The 26334-nt window shown below is 43.1% G+C and overlaps 1 protein-coding gene across 1 annotated transcript in view; it reads right to left on the minus strand.

Moving 5' to 3' along the window:
- Positions 1-26334, minus strand: part of KIAA1549L (KIAA1549 like) — a 301138-nt gene that overhangs the window by 103493 nt on the left and 171311 nt on the right. The window contains exons 2-8 of the mRNA XM_023185518.2: positions 20029-22566; positions 18990-19601; positions 16500-16615; positions 13133-13352; positions 12154-12287; positions 4150-4312; positions 1711-1770 (exon numbers count right to left, since the gene is read on the minus strand). Coding sequence (XP_023041286.2) covers positions 1711-1770; positions 4150-4312; positions 12154-12287; positions 13133-13352; positions 16500-16615; positions 18990-19601; positions 20029-22566 — 3843 coding nt within the window. The remainder of the gene's footprint in view (positions 1-1710; positions 1771-4149; positions 4313-12153; positions 12288-13132; positions 13353-16499; positions 16616-18989; positions 19602-20028; positions 22567-26334) is intronic.

A 26334-nucleotide genomic window follows, 5' to 3' on the forward strand; every position in this document is an offset into this window, starting at 1 on the left:
CCAGTTACAGGCTGACATGTGTTCCCCCAATTCCAATTCCTTTTTTTTTTGAGACAGTCTCACATGGTTGCCTAGGCTGGAGTGCAGTGGCACTATCTTGACTCACTACAACCTCCGCCTCCCGGTTTCAAGTGTTTCTCCTGCCTCTCAGCCTCCCAAGTAGCTGGGATCACAGGCACCCGCCACCACACTGGGCTAAATTTTGTGTGTGTGTATTTTTAATAGATATGTTGGTCAGGTTGGTTTTGAACTCCTGACCTCAAGCAATTCACCCGCCTCAGCCTCCCAAAGTTCTGGGATTACAGGGGTGAGCCACCGCACCCAGGAATTTGTCCCCCCAAATTCCTCTGTTGAAGCCCTAACCCCAAGTACCTCAGAATGTGACTGTATTTGGAGATAGATCCTTTAAAGAGGTAATGAAGTCAGGCGGGTGTGTTGACTCACGCCTGTAGTCCCAGCTCTTTGGGAGGCCAAGGCGGGCAGATCACCTGAGGTCAGGAGTTTGAGACCAGCCTGGCCAACATGGTGAAACCCCGTCTCTACTAAAAATACAAAAAAAATTAGCCGGGTGTGGCAGTGTGTGCCTGTAATCCCAGCTACCTGGGAGGCTGAGGCAGGAGAACTGCTTGAACCTGGGAGGTAGAAGTTGCAGTGAGCCAAGACTGCACCATTGTACTCCAGCCTGAGCCATGAGAATGAAACTCTGCCTCAAAAAAAGAAAAAGAAAAAAAAAAAAAAAGAGGAAATGAAGCTACAATGAGGTCATATTGGGGAGCCCTAATTCAATATGATGTTGTCCTTATAAGAAGAGATTAGGATAGAGACAGACCCAGAGGGAAGGGAATGTGACGACGCAGGGGGAAGATGACCATCTCTAAACCAAGGAGAGGTCTCTGGATAAGCCAATCCTGTAACACCTTGGCTTTAGACTTCTAGTCTCCAGGATTGAGAGCAGACCCAGTTGTTGTTGAAGCCACCCAGTCTGTGGCACTTGGTTATGGCGGTGCCAGTAGACCTCATATACTTCTCCTCCTGTTCCTCTCCTTCCTGGCTAGGCTGGCCACTTTTCCTCCTACAAACATCTGTTCTTCAGCTCTTAATCCTTGTTTCGCCAATCCCCAAAACTACTGTCTGGCTTTTGAAAAACACAAAGAATAACTTTTTTGCTGTTGCATAAAGATCCACAGGAAAATGTCAAGGAACAAAAGAGAAAACACTGCCAGAAGAACTCCCTTCTACTTCCAAACACCCTCACTGTCAAGACACGCCAGGATTGGTGTGGGTGCGTGTCGTGCCAGGGTGGAGAGGCAAGTGCATGCCCGGCCTTCCTCTAACTTTAATTTAGGTTTTATAGGGCAGTCCAAAAAGGCTTTCCATCTACAAACTGATAACTATTCACTACAAACTAATGCCCTAGACCTTCTTGAGTTAACACAGTAACTTCTGATAGGGTCACTTTTTGCAAAGAGGAGGCCACTGAGTGAGGACTTGAAGCTGTTTTGAATTATTTAGCTAATACTCATCTTCAGTGTGATGTCTTTTCTTATCTCAGTTTATCCCATTCACTTCTGGTCCTGTAGAAGTAACTCCCTGACTTAAAAGACAGGAACAAAGAAAAGTGCCAATCTGATTAATGAATGGCCTACAGTTTTAAAAAAAATAAACAAACCTGACAGCATGAAGAGGGGAAATAACAAAATAAGAGATTACCTGTAATTACCCAATAGTCTCTGGTTGTTTCTGATATGTCAAGGTTGGGATATTCCAGTGCTAAAACAAATAAGAAACATACCCAATTACTTTTATAGGTTTGATTTGTTTCATTTTATTTATTTATTTATTTATTTATTTATTTATTTATTTATTTTTGAGATGGAGTCTCGCTCTGTTGCCCAGGCTGGAGTGCAGTGGCCGGATCTCAGCTCACTGCAAGCTCCACCTCCCAGGTTTAAGCCATTCTCCTGCCTCAGCCTCCCGAGTAGCTGGGACTACAGGCGCCCGCCACCTCGCCCGGCTAGCTTTTTTTTGTATTTTTTTAGTAGAGACGGGGTTTCACCATGTTAGCCAGGATGGTCTCGATCTCCTGACCTCGTGATCCGCCCGCCTCGGCCTCCCAAAGTGCTGGGATTACAGGCTTGAGCCACCGCGCCCGACCTGTTTCATTTTATTTAGTTAGTTATATTTGAGATGGGATCTTGATATGTTGCCCAGGCTGTTCTTGAACTCCTGGGCTCAGCTGGTCCTTGCACCTAAGCCTCCTGAGTAGCTGGACTATAAGCATGCGTTATGGCACCGGGCTTATTTGAAATTTCGTTAAGGAAAACAGATATAAGTGACAAAACAGCAAGCGGCTAAATCCTGCTTTGTGATTCTTAGGGATTCCAGGACATACGAACCAAAACTATCTCACTATTTAGAAAACCAAAAGACTCAATAAAGGTCCAACTTGTAGATGAAGAGTTTTCTAGGATTTGTGAGTTTCTGCCCTTTCTGTTTTTTCATCAAAATCTTCTGTTCCAACAGAACACCTTCTTTATCAAGACCCACGGCAGGAACCTGTGTTTGCTGTAGCTTTCTCTTAAAAAATCATCTTAAAAAATCAATGACCACTAACATTGTTAGGAATGATTATCTCGGACTTTTCCAATGTCAAGGACTTAAGTTTAGTCGCCAAATGCTTGTAACAAAAGGCCCATATTTCTTTACAAGTATGCGGCCTACTGGAGTTGATACATGCAAAGGGATTGGTACATTGCCTCCTTGCATATGGTTAGTGCTCAATAAATCGTAGTTTTCAGAAATAAAAGGATGATGGAAAATGCTGACATGTGACATAATGCCACCTTTTATGACATCATCTTTTCCCTAAAATCCAGTCATCTTTCCTTATTATGTGGACCTTTACAAAAGCTTGCCATTAAACAAATACTTGAAAAAAATTCTGAGTGGCTGCCATGTGCTAAGTACATTCATGCACATTATCTTGTTTATTTACAGTATCAAAAACAACTCCAGAAAGAAATTATGGGACAATTTTGCTAATATGTATTAAAAAATAAACTTGAGGCTGGGCGCGGTGGCTCAAGCCTGTAATCCCAGCACTTTGGGAGGCCGAGACGGGCGGATCATGAGGTCAGGAGATCGAGACCATCCTGGCTAACACGGTGAAACCCCGTCTCTACTAAAAAATACAAAAAACTAGACAGGCGCGGTGGCGGGCACCTGTAGTCCCAGCTACTCGGGAGGCTAAGGCAGGAGAATGGCATGAACCCGGGAGGCGGAGCTTGCAGTGAGCTGAGATCCGGCCACTGCACTCCAGCCTGGGCGACAGAGCAAGACTCTGTCTCAAAAAAAATAAATAAATAAAAATAAAAATAAATAAATAAATAAACAAACAAACAAACAAACAAACAAACTTGCCCAGCGACTTTGTGAAATGTAAGAATGTTTAAATTTAGGAGTATAAACCTTTCCATCCTTTGGCTACCAAATAAACATTTGGATACAAAATGTAGCCTGCTGCATCTTTGAAGTCTATGCCTACTGCATGGTAATGAGGATTATGTAACTGAAACATTAGAAAAAGATGAGGCCACAAGACTACAGGGACCTCAGCAAGTGAAGTCACACATGGACTGCAAATGAGTTACATTATGATATCTGGAGGCAGGGCTGAGCCTCAAGGTCTGCGAACGTTTGCTGATGGCATAAGCGGGAGAAAAACCATAGCAACCCAGATTGCTTAGAGATCGGTTGCCCTAGCAGGCAGAATTGTAAGCTGAGAAGGCAGACTGCTTGGGTTCAAACCCCAGGTCCCATGGCTTACTAGCTAAGTGAGAGTGGGTATCTCGTGAAACCTCTTAGAGCTTCAGTTTTCTCCTCTGCAAAATGGGGCTAATTCTGCATGTCTTATAGGGCAGGTCTGAGGATTAAATGAGATAAGAGAAATGCAAAGGACGAAGGAAACTAGCAAGTGCTTTCTTTGATGTATACTAAACTTTTCCTCAATTCAACCTTAATCCGTCACATATTTTAGCTGTCACTTTATGATAAAGGTGGTAGTATGTGGCCTGGCACTATAAATGTTTGCTAAATGGAGAAAGGCCCCAGGGGAAACATTTGGGTCCCCATAGGCATGGCCATACTCACGTTCAGCAATGGTGAGCGGCGGATAGGTGAGGTAGAATCCCACCAGCTCAGCCGAGAGCTGGCTGAGGAGGCTGCTGGCGACGGTGCCGTTGAGGAATGTGCTCTGATTGCCCACGACGTACACCAAGGTGACTGCCTGGGAGGCATTGGACGTGCTCACAATCTGAATCAACACAGGAGAAAAGGGGAGGGAGACAGGCCAAATAAGACCAGGGTGTGTTTCATGGAGGCCATGGGAGGGGGAGGATAGCAGGAGTTGAGGGAAGGAATGAAAGGGGGTCGGGGAAACAGCAAGGAAGAGACAAGAGTAACCGTCATCATTTCTGATTGCTTGCTGCGTGTCAGGCAGGGTGCTAAGGGCACCTCATCTCATTTAATCCTTACCACAACCCTAGGAGATGTATCCAGTGATGACTCCCTTTCACAGATGAGGAAACCGAGGCCCAGAATGATCAAGGGACCAACCCGAGGTCACATGGCTAATAAAGGACGGAGTCAGGATTTGAACCAGGTGGTTTGACTCCAGGTTCTTAATCACTGGTATATGTATCTTTTCCTGGGCTAAATAGTCTTAGGTTACTTTTACGATTCTGAAAATATAAAATAGAGCATTGCAATGTTACATTTAAAGAGGGCTCAACTGCTCAGACAGAGAAAGCCTGAGTCAAACTTTCAGGGAATTCGAAAGTTGAAAGGACCAGGAGCGAACAGAGCTGAAAACCAGTCTGGTCACAGGCAGAGTGACAGAACCTAATTAGAAAAGGAATTCAGAGGCCAGGGACAGTGGTTTACACCTGTAATCCCAGCACCTTGGGAGGCCGAAGTGGGCGGATCACCTGAGGTCAGGAGTTCAAGACCAGCCTGGCCAACATGGCGATACCTCGTCTCTACTAAAAAAAAAAAAAAAAAAAAAAATACAAAAATTAGCCGGGCATGGGGTGTGTGCCTGTAATCCCAGCTACTCAGAAGGCTGAGACAGGAGAATCGCTTGAACCCAGTAGGCAGAGGTTGCAGTCAGCCGAGATTGCACCACTGCACTCCAGCCTGGGAGATAGAGCAAGAATCTGCCGAAAAGAAAAAAAAAAAAAAGGTGGGGGGAGGAATTCAGAAATACAGAATATGCTTGTTAGAGAGCAATTACATTTCCTTGTGGTCTATTAATTCAACATTGAATGTGTAAAACATCCTATGAGATGGCATGGTTTTCTTTTCACATTTTGTCTAAGCCAGTTTTTCAGTTGCTGGAAAATGAAGCTTTCTGGGTCAATGTATGAACAAAAATATCCCACAGATGAGATTTGAAAAACATCGTTAGTAGGAAGTCATTCAACTTGGTGAGGCCTTTTTCTGTGCTGGGTGCCTTCCCTTCTCCCTCCAGATCCTCCTGCCACCCACCCTCTCTGTCCTGTCTGGTGCCCCTGGAGGCAGACCCTTGTGGACAACCCCCATGGGCTCCACTGCCTTTGGGAGGATATGGGAGGGAGGGCGAAGAGCGAGGTCAAAGTATTGATGCCGAGGACTCCCTCCTTGGGGGTCAAAGCTCACTCTCATCAGGCAGCTGAACCTCGAACCCTGCACCCATCAGGTCCCAGCTGTCAGAGCTGTGGGTACTGTACTGCTCCTGCGGTTTCCCCAGAGCCTGCCCACTCTTCTTTCTACAAAGGCATCTGCATTTGAGTGCACCCTCCCTTTCCTGTCAGGACACTGACTAATCCCCTGTCTTTACCAGACCTTTGGGTGTTCAGATATTAACGTCTCTGCCACCTTCCCGTTAAAAAAATTTTTACAAGCTTTAAAAAATGATACATAATATTTATCTATATGTAGGCGGTACATGTGATATTTTCTTACATGCATAGAATGTGTAATGATCAAGTAAGGGTTTTTAGGAAATCCATCACCCAGGAAACTATTGAGAAGAGCTCTTCATTTTATTTCCCACTTTTTCCCATAAGTGGAAGATCTCTCTCTCTCTCTCTCTGTTTAGAGACAGGGTCTCACACTGTTCCCCAGGGTGAAGTGCAGTGACCTGACTGTAGCTCAGTGAAGCCTTGAACTGCTAGACTTAAGCGATCCTCCCACCTCAGCCTCCTGGATAGCTGGGACTACAGGCACACATCACCACTCCCAGATAATTTATTTCATTTTTGTAGAGATAGGATCTCACTTTGTTGCCCAGGTTAGTCTCAAATTCCTGGGCTCAAATGATCCACCCACTCGAGCCTCCCAAAGTGCTGGGATTACAATTGTGAGCCACTATACCTGGTCCCTTTTTAATTGTTTAATCCAGAGCCTATATTCCCATGACTAACAATAAACTGAATCAGGATGTCTGTTCAACTCTGACTCTCTCCTCTGGAAGTATTTTTGGAATGTGGTTTAGCCTCTTCCCCAAGGCATGAATACCTGTGGTTAAGCATATTCTTTCTGAAGGTACCAAAAAGAAACGCACTTCTTTCTGAACAATTCAGAAAACTTCACCATACGGCCACCTAAAAAAATAATAACTAAACAACAACAACAAAAAAACCTTTTCAATCTTTATCTCTATTGTGAACATTCTATGTTTTACCTCTCAACAAAACCAAATCCTGGCTGCGTGTGGTGGCACATGCCAGTAATCCCAGCACTTTGGGAAGCCGAGGCAGATGGACCACTTGACCCCAGGAGTTCAAGGCCAGCCTGGGCAACATGGCAAAACCCTGTCTCTACAAAAAACAGAAAAAAATTGCCAAGCATGATGTTGCATGCCTGTAGTCCCAGCTGCTTAGGAGGCTGAGGCTGGAGGATCACCTGAGCCCAGGAGTTTGAGGCTGTAGTGAGCCATGATTGTGCCACTGCACCCCAGTCTGGGAGACAAAGTCAGACCCTGCCTCTAAAACAAAATGAAAGGAAAACCCAAATCCTACTGGAGCCCGAGGAAACCTGCAAAGTTTGCAATGTGGGTGCCTCTGCATATACTACACTTGACCGGTTAAGTTTTAATTATTTTTTTATTGTGGTAAAATGCACATATAAAATTTAACCATTTTAAGCGTATAGTTCAGTGGCATTAAGTGCATTCACACTGTTGTACAACCATCACCATCATCCATCTTTAGAACCTCTTTATCATCCCAAACAGAAACTCTATACCCACTAAACAACTCCTAATTTCTCCCTCCTCACAGCCCCTGGCAGCTACCACTCTACTTTCTAGATACCTCTTATAAGTAGAATCACTTATTAATTTGACAATTCTAGATACCTTTTATAAAAGAAATCATACAGTATTTGTCCTTTTGTGGTTGGCTTATTTCACTTAGCAAAATGTCCTCAAGGGTTCATCCGTGTTGCAGCACGCATCAGAATTTCCCTCCTTTTTAAAATCTTTCTGCATTCCAAGCATCCATTATTTCCTTCATTTTCAAAGGCTGAATAACATTCCATTGTATGTATATATGCCATTTGATTATCCACTCATTCATTAATGGACATATGAGTTGCTTCCACCTTTTGGCTGTTGTGAATAACGCTACTATGAACATGGGTGTATAAATACCTGTTTGAGTCCCTACTTTTAATTCTTTTTGGTATATACTGAGAAATGGAAGTGCTGAACCATATGGTAATTCTAAGTTTAGTTATTTAAGAAACCACCATGCTGCCTTCCACAGGGAATGCACTATTCGACATTCCCACTAGCAATGCATTAGGGTTCCAATTTCTCCACATCATCGTCAACACTTAGGACTTTCTATTTTTTGAGAATAGCCATCCTAATAGATGTGAATAGGTATCTCATGGTTTTGATTTGCATTTCTTTAATGATTAGTGATATAGAGCATCTTGTCATGTGCTTAAGTCATCTGTATATCTTTTTTGGAGAAATGTCTATTCAAGTCCTTTGCTCATTCCTTGTTTTTTTTTTTTTTGTTTTTATTATTGAGTTGTAGGTATTCTCTACATATTCTGAATATTAACTGTTTACCAGACATATGATTTGCAAATATTTTTCATTTATTCTATGAGTTGCTTTTTCACTCTGCTGGTAGTGTTTTTTGATGCACAGAAGTTTTTAATTTTGATGAAGTCTAATTTGCCTTTTTCTTTTGTTTGCCTGTGTCATGTCCAACAAATCACTGCCAAATACTGTGTGTCACGAAGTTTTTCCCCTATGTTTTCCTATAAAAGTCCTATAGTTTTAGATCTTACATTTAGATCTTTGATCCATTTGGAGTTATTTTTGGTAGATGGTGTTAAGTAAGGATCCAGCTTCATTCTTTTGGGATCACATGTGAATATTCAGTTTTCCTAATGTGTTAAAAAGACTGTCGTTTCCCCATCGAATAGCCTTGGCACCTTTGTCAAAAAATATCTGACCATATACAAGAGGGTTTATTTCTGGGCTCTCTCTTCTATTCCATTTGTCTAAATGTCTGCCTTTATGCCAGCACCACATTGTTTTGATTACCATAGCTTTGTAGTAAGTTTTGAAATCAGGAAGTGTGGGACCTCCAACTTAGTTCTTCCTTTTTAAGATTGCTTTGGCTACACAAAGCCCCTTGAGATTCCATGGGAATTTTGGGGTTAATTTTTCTATTTCTGTGAAAAATAATCACTGGGATTTTGATAGGAATTACATTAAATCTTCAGATCCCTTTGGGTAGTGACAATCAATATAAAATCTCCCAATCCAGCCGGGTGTGGTGGCTCACGCCTGTAATCCCAGCACTTTGAGAGGCTGAGGCAGGTGGATCACGAGGTCAGGACATCGAGACCATCCTGGCTAACACGGTGAAACCCCATCTCTATTAAAAAAATACAAAAAAAAATTAGCCAGGCATGGTGGCGGGCACCTGTAGTCCCAGCTACTCAGGAGGCTGAGGCAGGAGAATGGCATGAACCTGGGGGGCGGAGCATGCAGTGAGCCAAGATCGCGCCACTGCACTCCAGCCTGGGCAACAGAGCGAGACTCCGTCTCAAAAAAATAAATAAATAAAATAAAATCTCCCAATCCATAAGCACAGGAAGTCTTTCCATTTGTTTGTTTTCTTTAATATACTCATTTTTTATAGGTAAGAAAAGTGAGGTCATTCTTGAGCTATACTTGAGAATAGCTTCAAAAATAAGAGGCCTACAGGTTCAAAGTCAGGGCACTGGTCCCTGAAATTCATGCCCCGTCCATCAATAGAAGCAGTCCGTACAGGGAATACTTTCCTGTCACCCTTGAACTCTTAGACTCCTGTAGCCTCTAACCTCATCTCTTACTTACCCCTCACTCATGCCATGATTCATTTAGCTAAGAAGAACTATAGGCTGATGGAACAGAAAGCTGTTGTTTGCCTACCCAGCATCCATCCTCCCTTCTTGATAGCATCACAATTTTCCTCAGGGAACCACTTCTCCTCTTTGCTCATGTGTTCTGGATGGGGCTGCCCCACCCAGGTTTCAGGAGCAGTCAGGCCTACTTCATTGGGACATTTAATCTCCTTGGCCAGTTAGTGATCCACAAAGGGCACAGTAGGTTCAATGAGAGCTAATCCCAGGAATTTTACTGGAATGACAGCAGGAAAGGCACTTTGGTTCTACAAGACTGTGAGCAACAAGGATGAGACAAATCTGGGGTTGTGAGGGGCCACCCCATGGGAGCCACGGACAATGCCAGTGTAGAGCAAAGCCAACCAAGAAACGAAGAGAGAGCTTGATGAAGACATCATCTAATCACCTGGATATAATTATATCTGAATAAATAAATATGAACCTTTCAGTTACATGAGCCAATCACTTCCTTTTTGCTTAAGCTTCATCAGTTTAGATTCTGTCCCTGGCAACCAAAAACATCCTAATTGAGCCCACTGTAATCTAGTCCCTAATACCAAACCTGTACAAGTTTTTCAGTCGGTTTTTCAATGACTCTCTGAGCAAATTAATTAAATATTTACATGGTCTTATTCCACAAAGGATTCAAGGTGCCTTACAAATTATATATTATACAATATAAAAGGAAAAGTTATTAATTATAAAACCAGGTCCTGGTGAAAGACAGCCCCAAGGGAACATTAGCATGCAGTTACCATGCATAATACAGAGGCCCTGAGGGTTACTAAATCCAGGCAAAAAATTTGGCTCTGGGCTTCCTGTCAGCCAAGGCAAAAATGGAAACAGGGTTAACAAAAACAGTTCATTCAATTATCCATTCATCTCAAGAGCTGTTTAAATGTTCAAGAGCATCTAAAATCTATTTAGATGTAATCTTCAAACCACCTCCTATCGTCTTTTCCAAGGAAGGTTTGTTACTTGATCTATAAAGTGTCCTCTAATGGCCCATAACTACCATACAACACCACAAGGAGGCTTCTTAAGGGCAAGGGCAGCTTATCTTGGTGTCCTTCCCAGTGCCTGATAAAATAGCAGGCACTCAATAAGTCTGTGCTTCCTGAATACAATTAAAGTATGCTGTGCTGCCAAGATCTAACTAGGCTCATGCACCTGTGAGGATCACAAATCCAATCAGAAAGAAAAAGAGTTGCCACAAGAGAGCTGAGTCACACTCCTTACATAAATCTTCAGTCTGTGACACATTTTTAGATCTTCATCTAACATGAACCAAATCATAATGAGATACTTCCATCTACACTTTGGATGAATCTAGAACAGGAAAGCTGCTCACTCACTCAAGTTAAACTATAGGCTTTCTACATCATATTGGCTTTGCCGATAATTCACTTATGCTAAATGTCCATTTCAAAACCACTGGATCTAAATGCAAAGGCTTTATTCAGTAGTCAAAACAGAGACATTAAAAAGAAGAGTTAATTGGGGGCTAGATGAGTGTCATTGAGAAGCATCTGTCCTTAGTGGGATATCTATGTAATTGAAAAAAAAAAAAAAAAAAAAGGTCTGAAAAAGGCTTTTGGTGATGTGTACATTGTTAATCCAAAAAGCTGAGATGTAGTGACCAAGGTGTGATGGTTCATGCCTGTAATCCCAGCACTTTGGGAGGCCGCCAAGGGAGACTCGCTTGAGCCTAGGAATTTGAGATCGACTTAGGCAATATATGGAGACCCCTTCTCTACAAATAACTAAAAAAAAATTTTAAAGGGCTGTTTAAATGTTCAAGAGCATCTAAAATCCTGTCCCCCAATAAAAGCAGCCCCTACAGGGGACACTTTCCCATCACCCTTTAACTCTTAGACTCCTGTAGCTTCTAACCTCATCTCTTACTTCCTCCTCACTCATGCCATGATTCATTTCCCAGGGATTTTTCCTGGGAAAGAATTCCGTTGTTTGACACAGGCTTCATTAAGGACCCCATTTCTACATTGCATCGATGTGAGTATAGCGTAGTGGATAAGAACATTGGCTTTTGACTCAAGTCCTTCTTCCATTCTTTACTAACTGTGTGACTTTCTGGAAGTTTCTTAGCCTCTCAGTTCTCTGTGAAATGGGAGTAAGAATATCTCCGAAGGATGTCTCAAGTATTATGTAGCAAAATATTTGTAAAACACTTAGCACAGCTCCTGGCACATGGTAAAGATTTCAATATAAAATGCATGTGCATGTGTGTGAGTGGGCGTGTGTGTGTGTGTGTGTGCATGTCTGTATGTGTGTTGGCATGTGTGTAAACTAAGGTGACTGGAATATAAGCCAATGCCTAAAATCACAGAATGGGCAAATCTTGTTGACTTAGCTACTTAGAATTGATTCATTTATTCATTTTATATTAGACATTTGACATATACAGTACAGATTAATTCAACTTTTCAAAATAATAAACGTATTAGAAAGCCCTGAGAAAGCATCCCACGGGGAAAGAAATATAAAACCCAAACCACAATAGGTGCACAGTGACACAGCATCCCTCCTGTCATGGCCAGATCCCAGACATCCTCACCAATGTCTGAAGTGCAAAGTTACATTTATACATGGCAGCTCTGAAAGGGAAGACTCAAGTCATTTCTTGCCAGAATCTGCATTGTGGTTGTCTGTCAACTACACAGCCTGAAGCACCCTCCTCCCTACCTGAATTGTCAAGTTGCTTTTGGTATTCAGGACTTTCCTCTCGGCATCCTGGAATGCTTTCTGCAGCCTCTGTTCCATTGTCTGAGCAAACTTGCAGGACTGTATGTTGTCCGCTTGGCTCACAAACTGCAGCACTAGAATGAGAGTAGTCAATCAGTGCTCACCAAAGCTCCATGCCTCAGTTCCTTGGATTTAACAGCGGTCATTATATAAAAAGCACGATTTCAGATGAGAGGAATTAGGCAAATAAATAATAAGGCCAGACAAGGTTTGATTGTAGTTTTGAAAGTGGCTCTTAAGATGATTTATAACACAGAAGAATTAAAAGCACGATCAAACCAGAGATTCCCTCTAATGCAAAAGATTTTATGATTTTATCTGATTGGAATATGTAGACATCTGCTCAAAGACTGACAAATCATAATCTAAGAGAGATCATGCCTTCTGTTTCTTTGGAGGGAAGAAAATCAATTGACCTCCATTGCTAAGTTGATTGTTTCGATTTTAAGAGTTTCTCTACTCCTGTAGGTTACAAACTTTGCAGACCAGAAATCACCAGAGAGTTTGAAAAAAATATATTCTAAGACCTAAACTCAGAGATTACCATTCAGTGGCATCTGGAACCCATTGCTCCAAACTATAGATTTTTTTTTTTTTTTGCACGTTCAACAATTATTAGTACCCACTGATAATATAGAAAGAAATATAAAATATAGTACCTGGTGCTCAAAAGTACTAAGTATGTAAATTGGGAAGGAAGGCTCCTATGATAGAACATTTCTAGCAAATCTAGGGTTGGAAGAGTTTGGGCTCATGTGCAAGGAACTTGGACATTTGATGAGCAGGACCCCTTGAAGAAGATTCACAGGGACTTTAAAAAATGACATAGCAGCTAGCGATGGAGTTTTTAAACAGGTGTCCACTTGGTACTGCCGTGAACCCAAGAATGGATAAAATCCTTTCCTTCCGAGTCACTTGCCTGTTTTTAGTTGGAAGTAGCCTGCAGGCTGGGGATTCCATGGGGAGGCAAGTACTGCCACAGACTGTAAGTTTGGGGCGTGTTGCTTCAGGTCTGCAGTGACGTTGCTGACTCCATACACACCCAGCATTTCGATCACCACAGCAGGCAAATACACCAACCTCCCTTTGGTAGCATAATAACCAACTGTGACATTATGAGAATATTCCAGAATGTCCACCTACAAAACAAATGGACCCACAAAACCTATTGTTTATTTCCACAGTACTTTAAGTTCTTCTTGGTATTTCTTAGAACCACGGCTGTTAGAAACAAGACTGGAGAATAGAACGTTCTCATTCAACACATATTCTTAACAATCCTATAAAGCATAATTTGGATTGGCAAGTCTCAAAATATCACAAAAACAACAAAATATAATTTACATCAAATCTTCATGGAATAGAATTGAATCTGTATCTTCTTTATTCTTTAAGTGCCTCAGTATAATCCTGTGACAATCCATTACTATTACCAAAAAGGCAGAGAGGAGAGAGTAGTTTAAAGAGATTTTCAGTGAATGAAATGCTGGGGAAAATCACTTTTTGTATTTCTCATCATTTATGAGAATTAAAAGGTAGAAATGATAGATTAAGTGGGGGCACCTTTGGGGCACGGGTCAAGAAGTAAGTAAAGTGAGTTCCTCTTTCTAGAAGCAGAGAGAAGACTCGTTCAGACTCTGTCCTCGTTCAGGCTTGTAAATTGGTTTAAGACCAAGGCGGGGATGCACCACAGAAAATTTCTCTGACAGCTGAATCCTAGGGGACACTGATGGTCTGAGCTCTTTCTGTCTCAATTGTAAGATTTTGAGGCTTTAGATTTTATTCTTATTTTTTCTTTTTTCTTTCTTGATGTTACATATTTACAGTTCAGGGTTTTTAAAAATTTCTTTTGGTTTTTATATATTAAATGTAATGTTTATTATAGAATTTATGTATTTGAAAAACAGAGAAAAGAGTAACATATATAAACACATACATATACGTATGCAGCTCCTTTTTTTCTAAGTTTTTATTGTGGTAAAATACACACAACATACCATCTACCATTTTAACCATTTTTTAGTGTGCTGTTCAGTGCTATTGAACACATTCATAATGGTGTACAGCTATCACTACCATCCATTTCCAGAACTCTTTTCATCTTGTAAAACTGGAACTCAGGGTTTTGTTTTGTGAGTGTTTTTTTTTTTGGACAGGGTCTTGCTCTGTCACCCAGACTGGAGTACAGTGGCGTGATCACAGCTCACTGCAGCCTTGACCTCCTGGGTTCAAGCAATTCTCCCACCTCAGCCTCTCGAGTAGCTAGGACTATAGGTGTGTGCCACCATACCTGGCTAATTTATATATGTTTTGTAGAGATGGAGGTCTCACTACATTGCCCACACTGATCTCAAACTGCTGGCCTCAAGTGACCCTCCCACTTTGGCCTCCTAAATTGTTGGGATTATAGGCATGAACCACTGTGCCTGGCCAGTAAATTTTTGACACCTGCTTTCTCCCCATATTCTTGCATCTCCGTGTGTATTTTCCAAAGGAAGCAAGACAACTGATTTTGCAACAGGATGGGTGTGCCTTTACTTCCTCCACATTGTGTGCTCCCCCTCAGTTTTCCCTGAAGATGGTGCTCAAGATGATTTTAGGTGGAACAAGAGGTATTTCAGCATGGAACGTGGACACAGCACAAGACGACACTAAATCAACTAAATCACTCAGTGAGAAAGTTGTTCCCTTTCAACCCTTCCAATGACCCCAAAGAATAAGTCTCAGTTTAGTCAATATTTGCTTTTAACATCTCTCTAACCCTTGCTAATTCCTTTTTTAAATAAACAAACAAACAAAGGGATACCAGGCTCAGCCTTAGAGCTTTCTGCAAGCAACAACCTCTAGCTTGAATTTAACAAGCTGTTTGGTTTCCACTATTCTCATTCTTACCATCACCTTTTATTTGTGGCAAATGATCTTGATTTCCATTTATGGTGTAATATCAAATGCCTTTTCTACTTAAGTTTTTAAATGAAAGTCCATTAAAAAAAAAGAAAAGAAAAAAAAAAACCAAAAAACGAATACTCATTGTCACACTGGTCTGTGATGATATGCAGCAATAGACCAAAACTATAAAAGTAGTTTGAGAATGATTGAAGATTAGTGAAAATTGTATCAGGCAACTAAATGGAAATATTCACCTTTTCAACTTCCCATAAAGTTTCTGGTGCAGAAATCATAAGAGCCTCTCATAGAATGCATTTCTTTCTTTTTTTTTTTCTTTTTTAGAAATATATAAAAGAGATCGACAATGACCAATAAAGTATGTGCCAAATCTCCTTTCTAGTCCTCGGTGTTGATGGGAGGGAAGGGGGTCGGTAAGCTGACTGCAGCTGTAGGACAGAACATCAAAAGAAGAAGCCAGAGCAATAGTGTTTAGTGGTGCAAACGGGAGTCTACTGACTGCCAACTGCATTTACTGTTTGAAAACTTGGAATCAAACCCAAAGATGTAAAGTGAAGCTTCCATCTCTTAGATAAGCCGTCAAAATCAGCCAGCGCTCATTAAACAGTACTTGGCATTAAAAGAAAAAATGTTTACTTCCCTGTCTGCAGTGGGCAATTTAAGCAAAGTCAGACTCGATTTACAGGTCAGGGTAATTTTTGAATGTCCAGAAATAAATCACTCTTCATGATAGTGACAAAAATAAGGGGAAAAGCAATGGAGAGTTTTCTAGAGAATTACACGAACAATGTAAATACTTTCCCCAAACGATGGGATAATGGGATGGTTTAAAACAATATATCCAGGCTTGTTTCTTTGTTTGTTTTTGAGGCAGAGACTCACTCTGTCGGCCAGGCTGGAGTGCAGTGGCACGATCTCAGCTCTCTGCAACCTCCACCTCCCGGATTCAAGTGATTCTCCTGCCTCAGCCTCCAAGTAGCTAGGAGGCACCCACCACCATGCCCAGCTAATTTTTGTATTTTTAGTAGAGATGGGGTTTCACCAAGTTGCCAGGCTGGTCTCGAATTCCTGACCTCAAGTGATCGCCCACCTCGGCCTTCCAAAGTGTTAGGATTATAGATGTGAGCCACATACCTGGCCAATATATCCAATCTTTAAAAAGAAATCTAGACATAAAGCAACTAGTCTCCATTTTCCATCTCAAAATTAGACCTTTTTCTTGAGCCACTACACATTAGCTAGTTGTCAAAGTGAAGACAGATTCTACTTCTGGCCAGTGTTGTTATGATGTCTAGTAAGGAGGAAAACAATCTTAACATATTCTAGACCCAAGAGCCAGACTGTGATGGATTAGCTTGGTTACAAAGCAAAGCACTTACGTGAGCTGAGACATCGTTCTGGTGGAAAGCCTTCCGCAATGCCTGTGTGAGCCCTTTGGCGATACTGAACTTCAAGGATTCACTGATCTGCGCTCTCCTTTGGGTTAGAAAGAGAACTGTGGAGCAAAATAGAAGCATGGCAATCAGGCAAGGCGGCAAGCCTCATCATTCACTTGCCCTCCGCTCCTCCCAGCCGCCACCTTCTGCAAGTTCTGGGCAGAGATGGTAAGCACAGGGCCATCAGTGACGGGGTGGGCTGGGCTGGTAGCTCTGTGGGTCCTGTTAAAGTCCTAAGGAAAGAAGGCCCTAGCCATTTGTGTGATCCAAGTAGAAAGAGAGCTGGAATGCTGGTGGCATTTCATTTCTGACAGATGCTGCCTCTGACTTTGAAAGCCAGCTCGACAGTGCATGCGATGAAATTCCTGCAACAACATTCACAGACAGCCTCCTTAGGTGCAGGCTCTGAGCTCGGTGCTGCAGCCTCAAACAACCTTGGATTAGGAAGGTGCCATCCCCGTCTCACAAGTGGGATGGAGACACAGGACGGAGAATAGGCATTTGGGATCGAATGTGACAGGTGTTGTTTGAAGGGAAGCCTAGGACACTGCCAGAGCTCCTAGGAGCACCCAGCCCTGAATTTGGTAAAGGGATGGGGATCAGAGAAAATTTCCATCGGAACTGATGCTTCAGCTAAGTTCTGAGGGATCACAAGAGTGAAATTTGACAAGGGGGAAGAGATTCCCCTCACCCCCTCTCAGCAGAGGGAGCACCAGGCGCAAAGGCGCAGGGGAAAGAAGCAAAATATTTCAGTGTACAGCAGTTCCCTCTTAGCCACAGTGTTGCTTTCCATGGTTTTATGTACTGGAGTCAACCACAGTCTGAAAACAGGTGAGTATGATATTTTGAGAGAAAGAGTCAAAGAAAGGGAGAAAAAGACCACATTCACATCACTCTTATTACAGTCTATTGTTATACTTGTTCTGTTTTATTACTAGTTGTTGTCCACCTTTACTGCACCTAACTTATAAATTAAGCTTTATCATCGGTATGTATGAATAGAAAAATTCACAGTTTATATAGGGATTGGTACCAGCTGCAGTTTCAGGGATCCACTGGGAGTCTTGGAATAGATCCCCTGCAGATAAGAGGGGACGACTGTAAATATATGTTTAAGCTTGGTCCTAAGGGCAATGAGAAATGAGTTTTAAGCAAAAGAATGCATTTTAGAAGGTTCTCGACTGCAGACTGGAGAACAGATTGAAGGGGGGGACTCTGAAGGCAGAGAGATAAATGTTGCTGTTGTTGCAGAAATTTAGGTGAGTGATAATGACAGTGTGAACTAGGGAAGTGGCAATGTGAATAAGGATGGAGAGAAGGGGTATCCAGGAGGTGGAAGTGAAAGGAATTGGTGATTGATTAGATGTAGCTGGGCTGGTGGGGGGCTGGGAAGAAGACAGAGAAGACAATGTTTCCGACTTCTGCCTCTGAGGGGCCAGGGCTGCCTGCCACCCAGAGGAGAGTAGAATGGAGTGGGGACAGAGAGTGGAAACCCAGATGGTATAATTTCTTGAGAAACAAAAAGAGATACTGTACTTTTTGCTATGCCTAATTTCACAATTTCCCATTTTAGAATAGGATATGTCTCAAGATATAATTTCATTTAATTCTTTGTGGGGTGAGGAGGAAGGCAGGAGGTGAGCATTCAACACTGGCGTGCTCTTTCAAACAATTTGTGTAATTATTTTATAGCAAACATTGCCACACTATGAAAAGCTCTCCATGCATTCTAGACCTGCTTTGCTACAGCTGGGGAGTGGGGGCTTGAAAGATACCATCCCACCCTTGCTCACAATTCTGGTGCTGCCCATCCCACTTTTTCAAGAAAGTCTTCTTTCTAACATCAAAAGAAATCCTGGCTCCCACATAGTGTGCAGAAGTTGTACTTTTGCTATCAGCTAATTGAAAAAATGCAGGACAAAAGCCTTTCTGAACTCTGTAGCACTTCCCAAGATGTTCTATTTTACGAATCACATCATTCATTCATGTAAGACATCATTGATGCAAAACAGTACCTGTGCATTCTTAGGCCCACTGGCAGAACTGTGGTTTCCGGGGGCTTCTGATATCAGGACTGATCCTAGGACCAGACCCATGCCGCATCAGGCTCTCCCTCCTCTACCACTTGCTAAATCTCATGGTTTCGCAACCTTGGCCCTATAGATGTTTTAGGCGGGATTAATTTTTGTGGATGGGGCTGTTCTGTGTACTGTAAGATGTTGAGCAGTATCCCCAGTCTCTATCCCACCAGATTTTAGTAGTACCTCCAGCCACCAAGTATAACAACCAAAAATGTCTCCAGACATAGCCAAATGTCCCTGGGGGAGGGTGAAAAATCTCCCCTGGTTGAGGACCACAGATCTAAAACAAACATTATTGTTACATCTCTGAGGCCAGGCTTGCTGCTTTCAGATCAGAACAGTGGTCTCATACCTGTCTTCACCAGGAGCTTACTGGACATCTGACACTCCAGGTTGGATGCCATTTTGCCAGAAGTGACCACTGCAGCCGATGCGGCAGGAAGGGCAGCATCCGTGTTTTCTGCTCGCAACGGTGGCAACCGGGTGGCCTTCACTGAGGCTGTAATGGATGTCAGCGCGGCCGTGACTGTCAGTGGGCGTGGCGTGGATGCTCTGGGCATCTCCGGGTTGGTGGGGTTTGGGAGGCCAGTGTGCATGGCTTGTGGTTTCCTGGGGAGGTAAGTTGTAGACAACAGGCCAGAGGCAGTGCCCATGTTTCCTTGCATGGCTGTATGTGTGCTTGTGGTATGACCTGTTCTTGCATACATGTAGGTTGGCGTGAACGGGAAGGCTGTATGGACTGCCCCTGGTGTCCTCTTTGGGCCAGACACAGCCTTGTTTGTGATATTTTTAGCCAGAGTAGTCACTGAACTGCTCTTAGCTGGTCCTGAGGCCACGGCCAAAGGGCTGCTGCTGGTGCCCTTAGCCACCAGGGCTGCAGACAACGCAGGTGGACTAGATTTCCTCAGAAACAATGTGACGGCAGCTGCTGCTGTTGGCTCTACCTTAGATGACACTGTGTCCACTGTAAAGAGAGAAAAAACAAAGTTTGTCATTGGCTAGAAATGCACGTGTCACTTGTTCTGATGATGAATGGATGTAACTTATGGGTTTGCTAGGGTGAAGTCTCTGTAACCTGGACTTGCAGTGGACAGAACTCAGGCAAAACAACTCTAGGCTCGTTAAGCTGATTAACCATAACAAGAATGCCACTTACAGCACAGCTATGGTTGACAGCAAGAATGCTTACATTGTGAATAGTTTCAAAAGCTCAGGTGGGCACAGGATCAATGAGGTGACTACTTGGGGCTGCTAACTCACTCATAGGGGGTACGAGCTCCTTCAGAGCACGGCTGGTATTTGCGTTGAGCTTGAAGATGCTTTGACCACATAAGCAGTCATGCCTGTTTTGGGGGTACTGGGAAACAAACTACCTGCATTAGTGGCTGCACCTGTCCATTTCTTGGGGTGCTGAGAGGCCCGCAGCACTCTGGAGGAGGTCCTGGGAAAGACACTGGTCGAAATAGAAGATTCAGTAGCAGAGTGATATCTCAAGATGTTCTGGAATGGTGTGGAAGCATTTCTCTCAGGTGATGAATTGAGGTCACTGGAAATTTCAGAACCTGTATCTGTTCCATCTGAAAGCATTTCCTGCAAGCTACCTGTAGACGTTGGTCTTGACAAGGTTAGCAAAGGAGGATGTGCTGGCTGGTTGGGCAACTGTAGTTGAGGACGAGACACAGAATGTTGAGTTGTGGGTGAGTAATACGCAACTTCAGCTGTTTGGAAGTCTATGGAATGGTTGTTATGGCTTGTGGGCCAGAGGTCTACATGGCTTCCAACCACGGTCACGTCTGACTGTTGCACAAGCTGCTCAGTGCTTGTACTGAGGACTAGATCCTGAATGCTAAACCCTTCTGCAGTCACTGAATGCCCAGCAGTGTCTTTGAAATCCTGAGATTTTATGGCATTGGCAGCTGAAGTTAAACCACTGGGAGGAGCCGTTGGAGCTAAATGAGTTTCCCAACTTGTGGTGCTAATTGTGTGTCCATTTAAATCATAATTTGTTTGCTGCTGCAAGCCAGATATTATTGATTCTGTGGAAAGGGATCCAGTTTCTGCTGAAAGAGAACTCCAGAAAACATCTGTGGTTGCTGGCTTTTTCATGTCTCCTATTGTTGAGGAATCATATACATCCATGGAGGAGGGCGATGATCTCACCTGTTTGGAAGCTGAAGCTGGCAACACAGAATGGTCCACAGCAGCTGCATAAGCCTCTGGCTTGGTGTTGGAAAAGCCAAGAGATGGGGAAACAGTCTGGGTGGCTTGTATGGAGAGTATGGAAGGTAGAGGTGATCCTGAAGGAAGGGGATTTGTCCTTGGTGCTGTAACAATGGGAGATGAGACGTGATCGGTGCTGAAATCAGAGACAAATCCATTTACAGTGTGAAGACTCAAAACCTCTTTCCTTGGAAAGGCCTGGAGAGGAATCGTCACATTTGCTTCCTCATTTTTCCTTAAAAAGGCTGTCACACTGTCCTTTTTCCACCGGGGAAATGTCCAAGATGTGGAAAGATTAGGAACTTTGCCTGAAAGGAGCAAGTCTCTAGTTGCAGGAGGGGACCCATGACTGCCCTCTGCTGGAAGAGTGGGCATTTCTAGCACGGGAGATGGGGAGGCATGATTCTCTGTGGGCTGGAGGAAAGTAAATACGGAGGGAAAGTCGGCTGTCCCAGTTGATGGTGATGTGGGAACCGCCTCAGAAAGGATGGCTTGCTCTCGACCCAGTGCAGTGACATGCAGAGGAGAAGGCACCAAAGAAGAAGAGGTGTGTTCTGCCGAAAGGGCGGGCCCTCTGGAATTCTCTGGAGCTGCTGACAAACGCAGCGGGTTAGCAGAGTCATTTGCAGTGTCAGGGGCTAGCTTTCTGCTGTTCATTTCTACGGCCCCTGATTCTGCAGTCTGGAAAAGTGGAGGCTCAGCCTCATGGGTCGCTGTGTCTGTATTCTTAAAAGTTGGCAAAGACACCCCACTGTGCACTCTTCCAGCCATCCCAGCTTTGATCTGCTGGGTGGATGCAGGATCTGAAGCCACTTCCAACATTGACCATGAGGGGCTTCCATTTGGAAGCTGAGGAAGACTTCCAAGTGCTGGGGGAGGGGGAGACGGATGGGACAGTTCTGCCACAGGGATCAAAAACCCAGGTGTGGATGAGCCTGCTGAATAGGGACCCTCTGTAGGGGACAGCTCGGAATGCCACTTTGTTGAGGATCCAGAAACACCTCGATGAGGGATGCCTATGAGATCCTGAGCATTTTGGGATAGAGTGTGGTCCATTTCATCAGAAAATGGGATTAGGGGATTAGCTATGTTCTGACCTGAAGAGGGGTCGGCTGGAGGCGTTTGGGGAACTAATGGCACTTTGGGGGGTTGCTCTGCTGGTTCAGAGATGATGGAATGAGGTGAGTCAGGAGCCAATGAAGAGGATGGAAGTGGAGGGAGGAGTGGGGGAATGTCTGACCTTGGGGGATGCTTTGAAATGGAGGGAGCCAATGCCCATACTGGCTGGGATGGGGGGACAGCACTGAAGGACGTCCCTGACGGGACTGTGGACAACGAGGGGAGCATGCTGGTGAGAGGCAAACCTGACACATCGGCTGCTTCTTGTCCCCCTTTAGGCCCCGGTTGGACCAGGGACTCGGTAGAATCCTTGGAAGGTTCGAGGGAGGAGCTATGTCCGCTTCCTTGGTAAAGGGAAGAAGAGAAGTCCACGTGAGCCCTAGTTCTGTGGTGTGTCTTGGACGCAGGGGTTCGGGCTGACTGTGGCAAGCTTGTGTTGTCAGAGGACTGTCCCAGCACGGTCTTGCTTCTGTCTGCTGCTGAGGAAGACTTGACTTCTGTGAAAGGCCATGTTGGTGAAATTGGTAACAATTTCCCAGGAGGAAATGACTCTGGAGTCCGGGTGACATTCATCTGTAGATTGTCTGTTCCTGTGAAACAAAATATCAGGCCGTCAAGGGTTGGATGTTCATGAAGTGCCTGCTGTGGTCAGGTGCTGGAGACAAAGGTGTGTGCAAGACAGGCTCTGCCTGGACCCATCACAGAAGGCTCAGGAAACAGAGTCAAACAACAAATTACATAATATCAAGTAGGAAAATGTTGCAGCGAACCTACAGGGCAGGGTTGGTGGGAAGCAGTTTCTGATGAAGTGATGTTTAAGGAAAGATGTGGAAAATACTTGTGTATTAAAAAAATTTTTTTGGGTACCACCCAAAAGGCATGGACTGTGAAACTTGCAACCTAGAAACTCAAAGCTGAATGTGGTCAACTGCCATAGTCAATGACACCAAAATAACCTCATCCAGGAATCCAAAATGCACAAAACTAAAGAAGAACCGTGTATTCAAGCATGAATCTTTTTTTAGGATCCTGAGGCATCTCATATGAAATATTTGAGGTTGTCTGTGTTTGGAAAGATGGCTCCAATGAAACATATTTATCTTCCTGGATTTAAAAGGTTTCCAGGTGCTATCATTCACGCCATGTCAAACAGCAAAGGAGATTTTCTTTCAGATTAGGCTGTTTCAGAAGGAAAAACAAGGAAGGAGACACTTCTCACAGGGCCTGGTGTCACAAAAGCACCTGCAGAGAGCAGAACTGTCGACACTCATGTGTGGCCCCACAGGCAGACAGACAAGGAGGCAGGGCATAAGCTGGTGACCTCCGCTAAAAAGGAGGTGAGGAAACAACTCTTGGAAAGCTGGAAGTTCACTCTGAATTAGGCAATATGCTGAAAAATTCCTTTCTCATTCTTCCTTTTCTTGTTTTTAAAATTCCCCATTCTTGGGATTTACAGATACCAAGAAATTGGCCTTACATCATTTTAAGAACTCATCAGGGTATAAGCCAATACTACATCAGGCTGTTGACTTGATTTTATAGGAGAAACCAACTCCATTTCCTAGGCAGGCCATAATCAGATGCCCAGCTCAGCCTGACTGTCTCCTGATCACCAAATCAGGATCATTAGGGTGCTTTCTGCAGAGCCAAAGCTCCCTCTGGCTTCCACTGGCCCATCTCAAATAGAAGTAAGTGGCACAATGCATATATAGTTCCAAGACACCAAAATATGCATAGTATTTCATTAAAATACATGTCCTCCTTAGGAACTGGTTCATGGTTTGCAATGGAAATTGTGTTTCTATGTTACCACATGCAGGTGGTACTCCCCCTCAGACACTTGCAATTTTACACAGAAGGTGGATACGGCTTTCATGCCTCAATCCTCCCTGTTCATGTTGCTTATCTCCTAGATAGCCTCAACTTCACACTTTGCACGCAGTCTTATCTGGTTACTTATATGGGTAAATATAACATCTGTAAAAGGTATTTTTGCATTTTTGTATTTTTCAGTTAAACTTTAGAATCCACTTTTATGTGGATGTCAGGTGAAATCTGTGTAGGATTTCTTCTTTTGTACCTTCGTTTAAATGGATTCTCCAACTCATGGACTCAAGAATCAAAACAAATTCATCTTATTTCAATTACATAGCCTTGTAACTCAGAAAAAGGATGCTACAGGCTGAGCAGCTTTTGCTTTCAGCAGGAAGTTTTGCAAACTCTTTCACAAAAAAAAAAAAAAAAAATTCTGCGAACAGGATGGAGGAATGGAGGCTAATACCAAGGGATCTGTAACTGACTGAAGGACCATGGCCAAGAGAGACTGATGGAAAACTCCATGCTGAAGTGAAGAAAGACAGTCTCTAGTGGATTTGCTTCTACTGGACCTTGTTGTTTTCCAGACTAGAAACTAGTGTTTCCCAAAGTAGCTCCTATGAAGCACAGTATTCCAAATGCCTCATGAAGAAAAGTTTCTATGAACAATCTTGAGAAGCGCTGTATACAAGATTCACATGTGAAAGTCATTAATGATGCTAACCATATCCTTCTGGCTCTCCCACTTCTAAACCCATGGGAGGACTGAACGTCTTGGATACTTCTGTGGTTGATGGGGGCCATGTAACTAGTTCTGGCCCACGAGTTTGTAACCAGAAATGACAAGTGTCACTTCTGGGCTAGAACATTTAAGTGCTGGAGGAAGACTCTCCGGAACTTACTTTCTCCATAGCAAAACAAAACAAAAAGAAACAAAACCTAGCAACATATTTCAGTAAGTTTCTACTGAAAAACAGAAGGAGAAGACAAAGAAGGAGGAGAAAGAAGAAACTAGAAATGTTCATAGTGTTTGCTGGTTCACCAGCCTGCATCTCCTATGGACTTTGCTGACCAAAGATATACAGGCAGCATGAGCAAGAAGTTAGCCTTTGCTATTTTATGTCACTGCAATTTGGGGGTTGTCATTCAAACATAACCTAACTTACCCAAACCTATTCAGAAACTGACACCAGAGTGGATGTGGAATTTATGCGGGTATATTCTCATCATCATGTAAATAAAGGCTCAGAAAAGTCTCATAGTCAAGAAAACGTAAGAGGTATGTAGTAAAAAATTAATAAATAGGATGTTGGATGATTTAATTAAATTTGTTTAGCCAATATTTCTCAAACCTATTTGACTGCTAGAATATGTTTGGGATATTTCTCAAAAACATTTAACCTCAGAATTTACTGACTTAAAAAAAAGCTCAATGATACACATAAAGCCAAGGGAGAAAGCATGTTCACTGAATTACCAAATGATACCAAATTCAGAAGAACTGATTTGAAGAATTTCAGAAAAACATGTTTCAAATATATGTCAACTGACTGAAATTATTACTAAAGGAAGACACATATAAGGATTAAATATAAAGGTTTGCCCTTAGTCCAAAAATCACCTAGGCAGGAACAGGATGGGGGCACTTCCCTTTAAGAATAGCCTATGCTATCTGTAGGCAGAGTTGACTAGAGTTCCTGATGAACTAGAAGAGAAATATAGGCCAGCAAGGAAATGACAAATCCTTAGGTTACATTAATTTTTTTCACTCTTTAACTAGAAGAATAGTTCATACTTAGAAAATAATATCTACATGTAAAATAATATCTACATGTAAGTATCTATACTTAGAAAATAGTATCTATATGAAATGAACACTCATGTGCCTCTTAGCTTAACAACAGAGTCAATATTTTTAGAGCCCTCTCCCTGGTATCTCTCTGGGTTCCCTCTGTCTTTCTTCTCCCCAGAGATAACCACCATTACAGGTTGAATTTTAAAACTTAGTTGATTTTCAAGGGGATCAGGTTTACTGTTCTCTGCCCTACTCAGCGCATACCTAGTCAGTTGGGGTGAATTCTGTCACATCTTAAGAAAACATTAAGAAACTGATAATGTGCTACTACATGATGTTTTTGGAGGTGTTTTACATTATAAAAAGGAAAAGGTTTATAAAGGGAGAGTCCCTATTTGCACACTGGAGTGAGGAGATCCCTGGTGGTACTCAAAACTTCATGGCCGAAAAAGCATCTTGATATGGCTAGGCTTTGTGTCTTCACCCAAATCTCACCTGGAATTGTAATCCTCATAATCCCCAGACATCAAGGGAAAGACCAGGTCGAGGTCACTGAATCATTGGGGTGGTTTCCTCCACGCTGTTCTCATGATAGTGAGTGAGTTCTCACAAGACCTGGTTTTATAAGGGGCTCTTCCCCCTTCACTCAGCACTTCACCTTCCTGCCACCTTGTGAAGAAGGTGCCTTGCTTCCCCTTCACCTTCCACCATGATTGTAAGTTTCCTGAGGCCTCCCCAGCCATGCTGA

The sequence above is a fragment of the Piliocolobus tephrosceles genome, chromosome 13 (genome assembly GCF_002776525.5).
Source record: "Piliocolobus tephrosceles isolate RC106 chromosome 13, ASM277652v3, whole genome shotgun sequence".
Taxonomy (NCBI): domain Eukaryota; kingdom Metazoa; phylum Chordata; class Mammalia; order Primates; family Cercopithecidae; genus Piliocolobus; species Piliocolobus tephrosceles.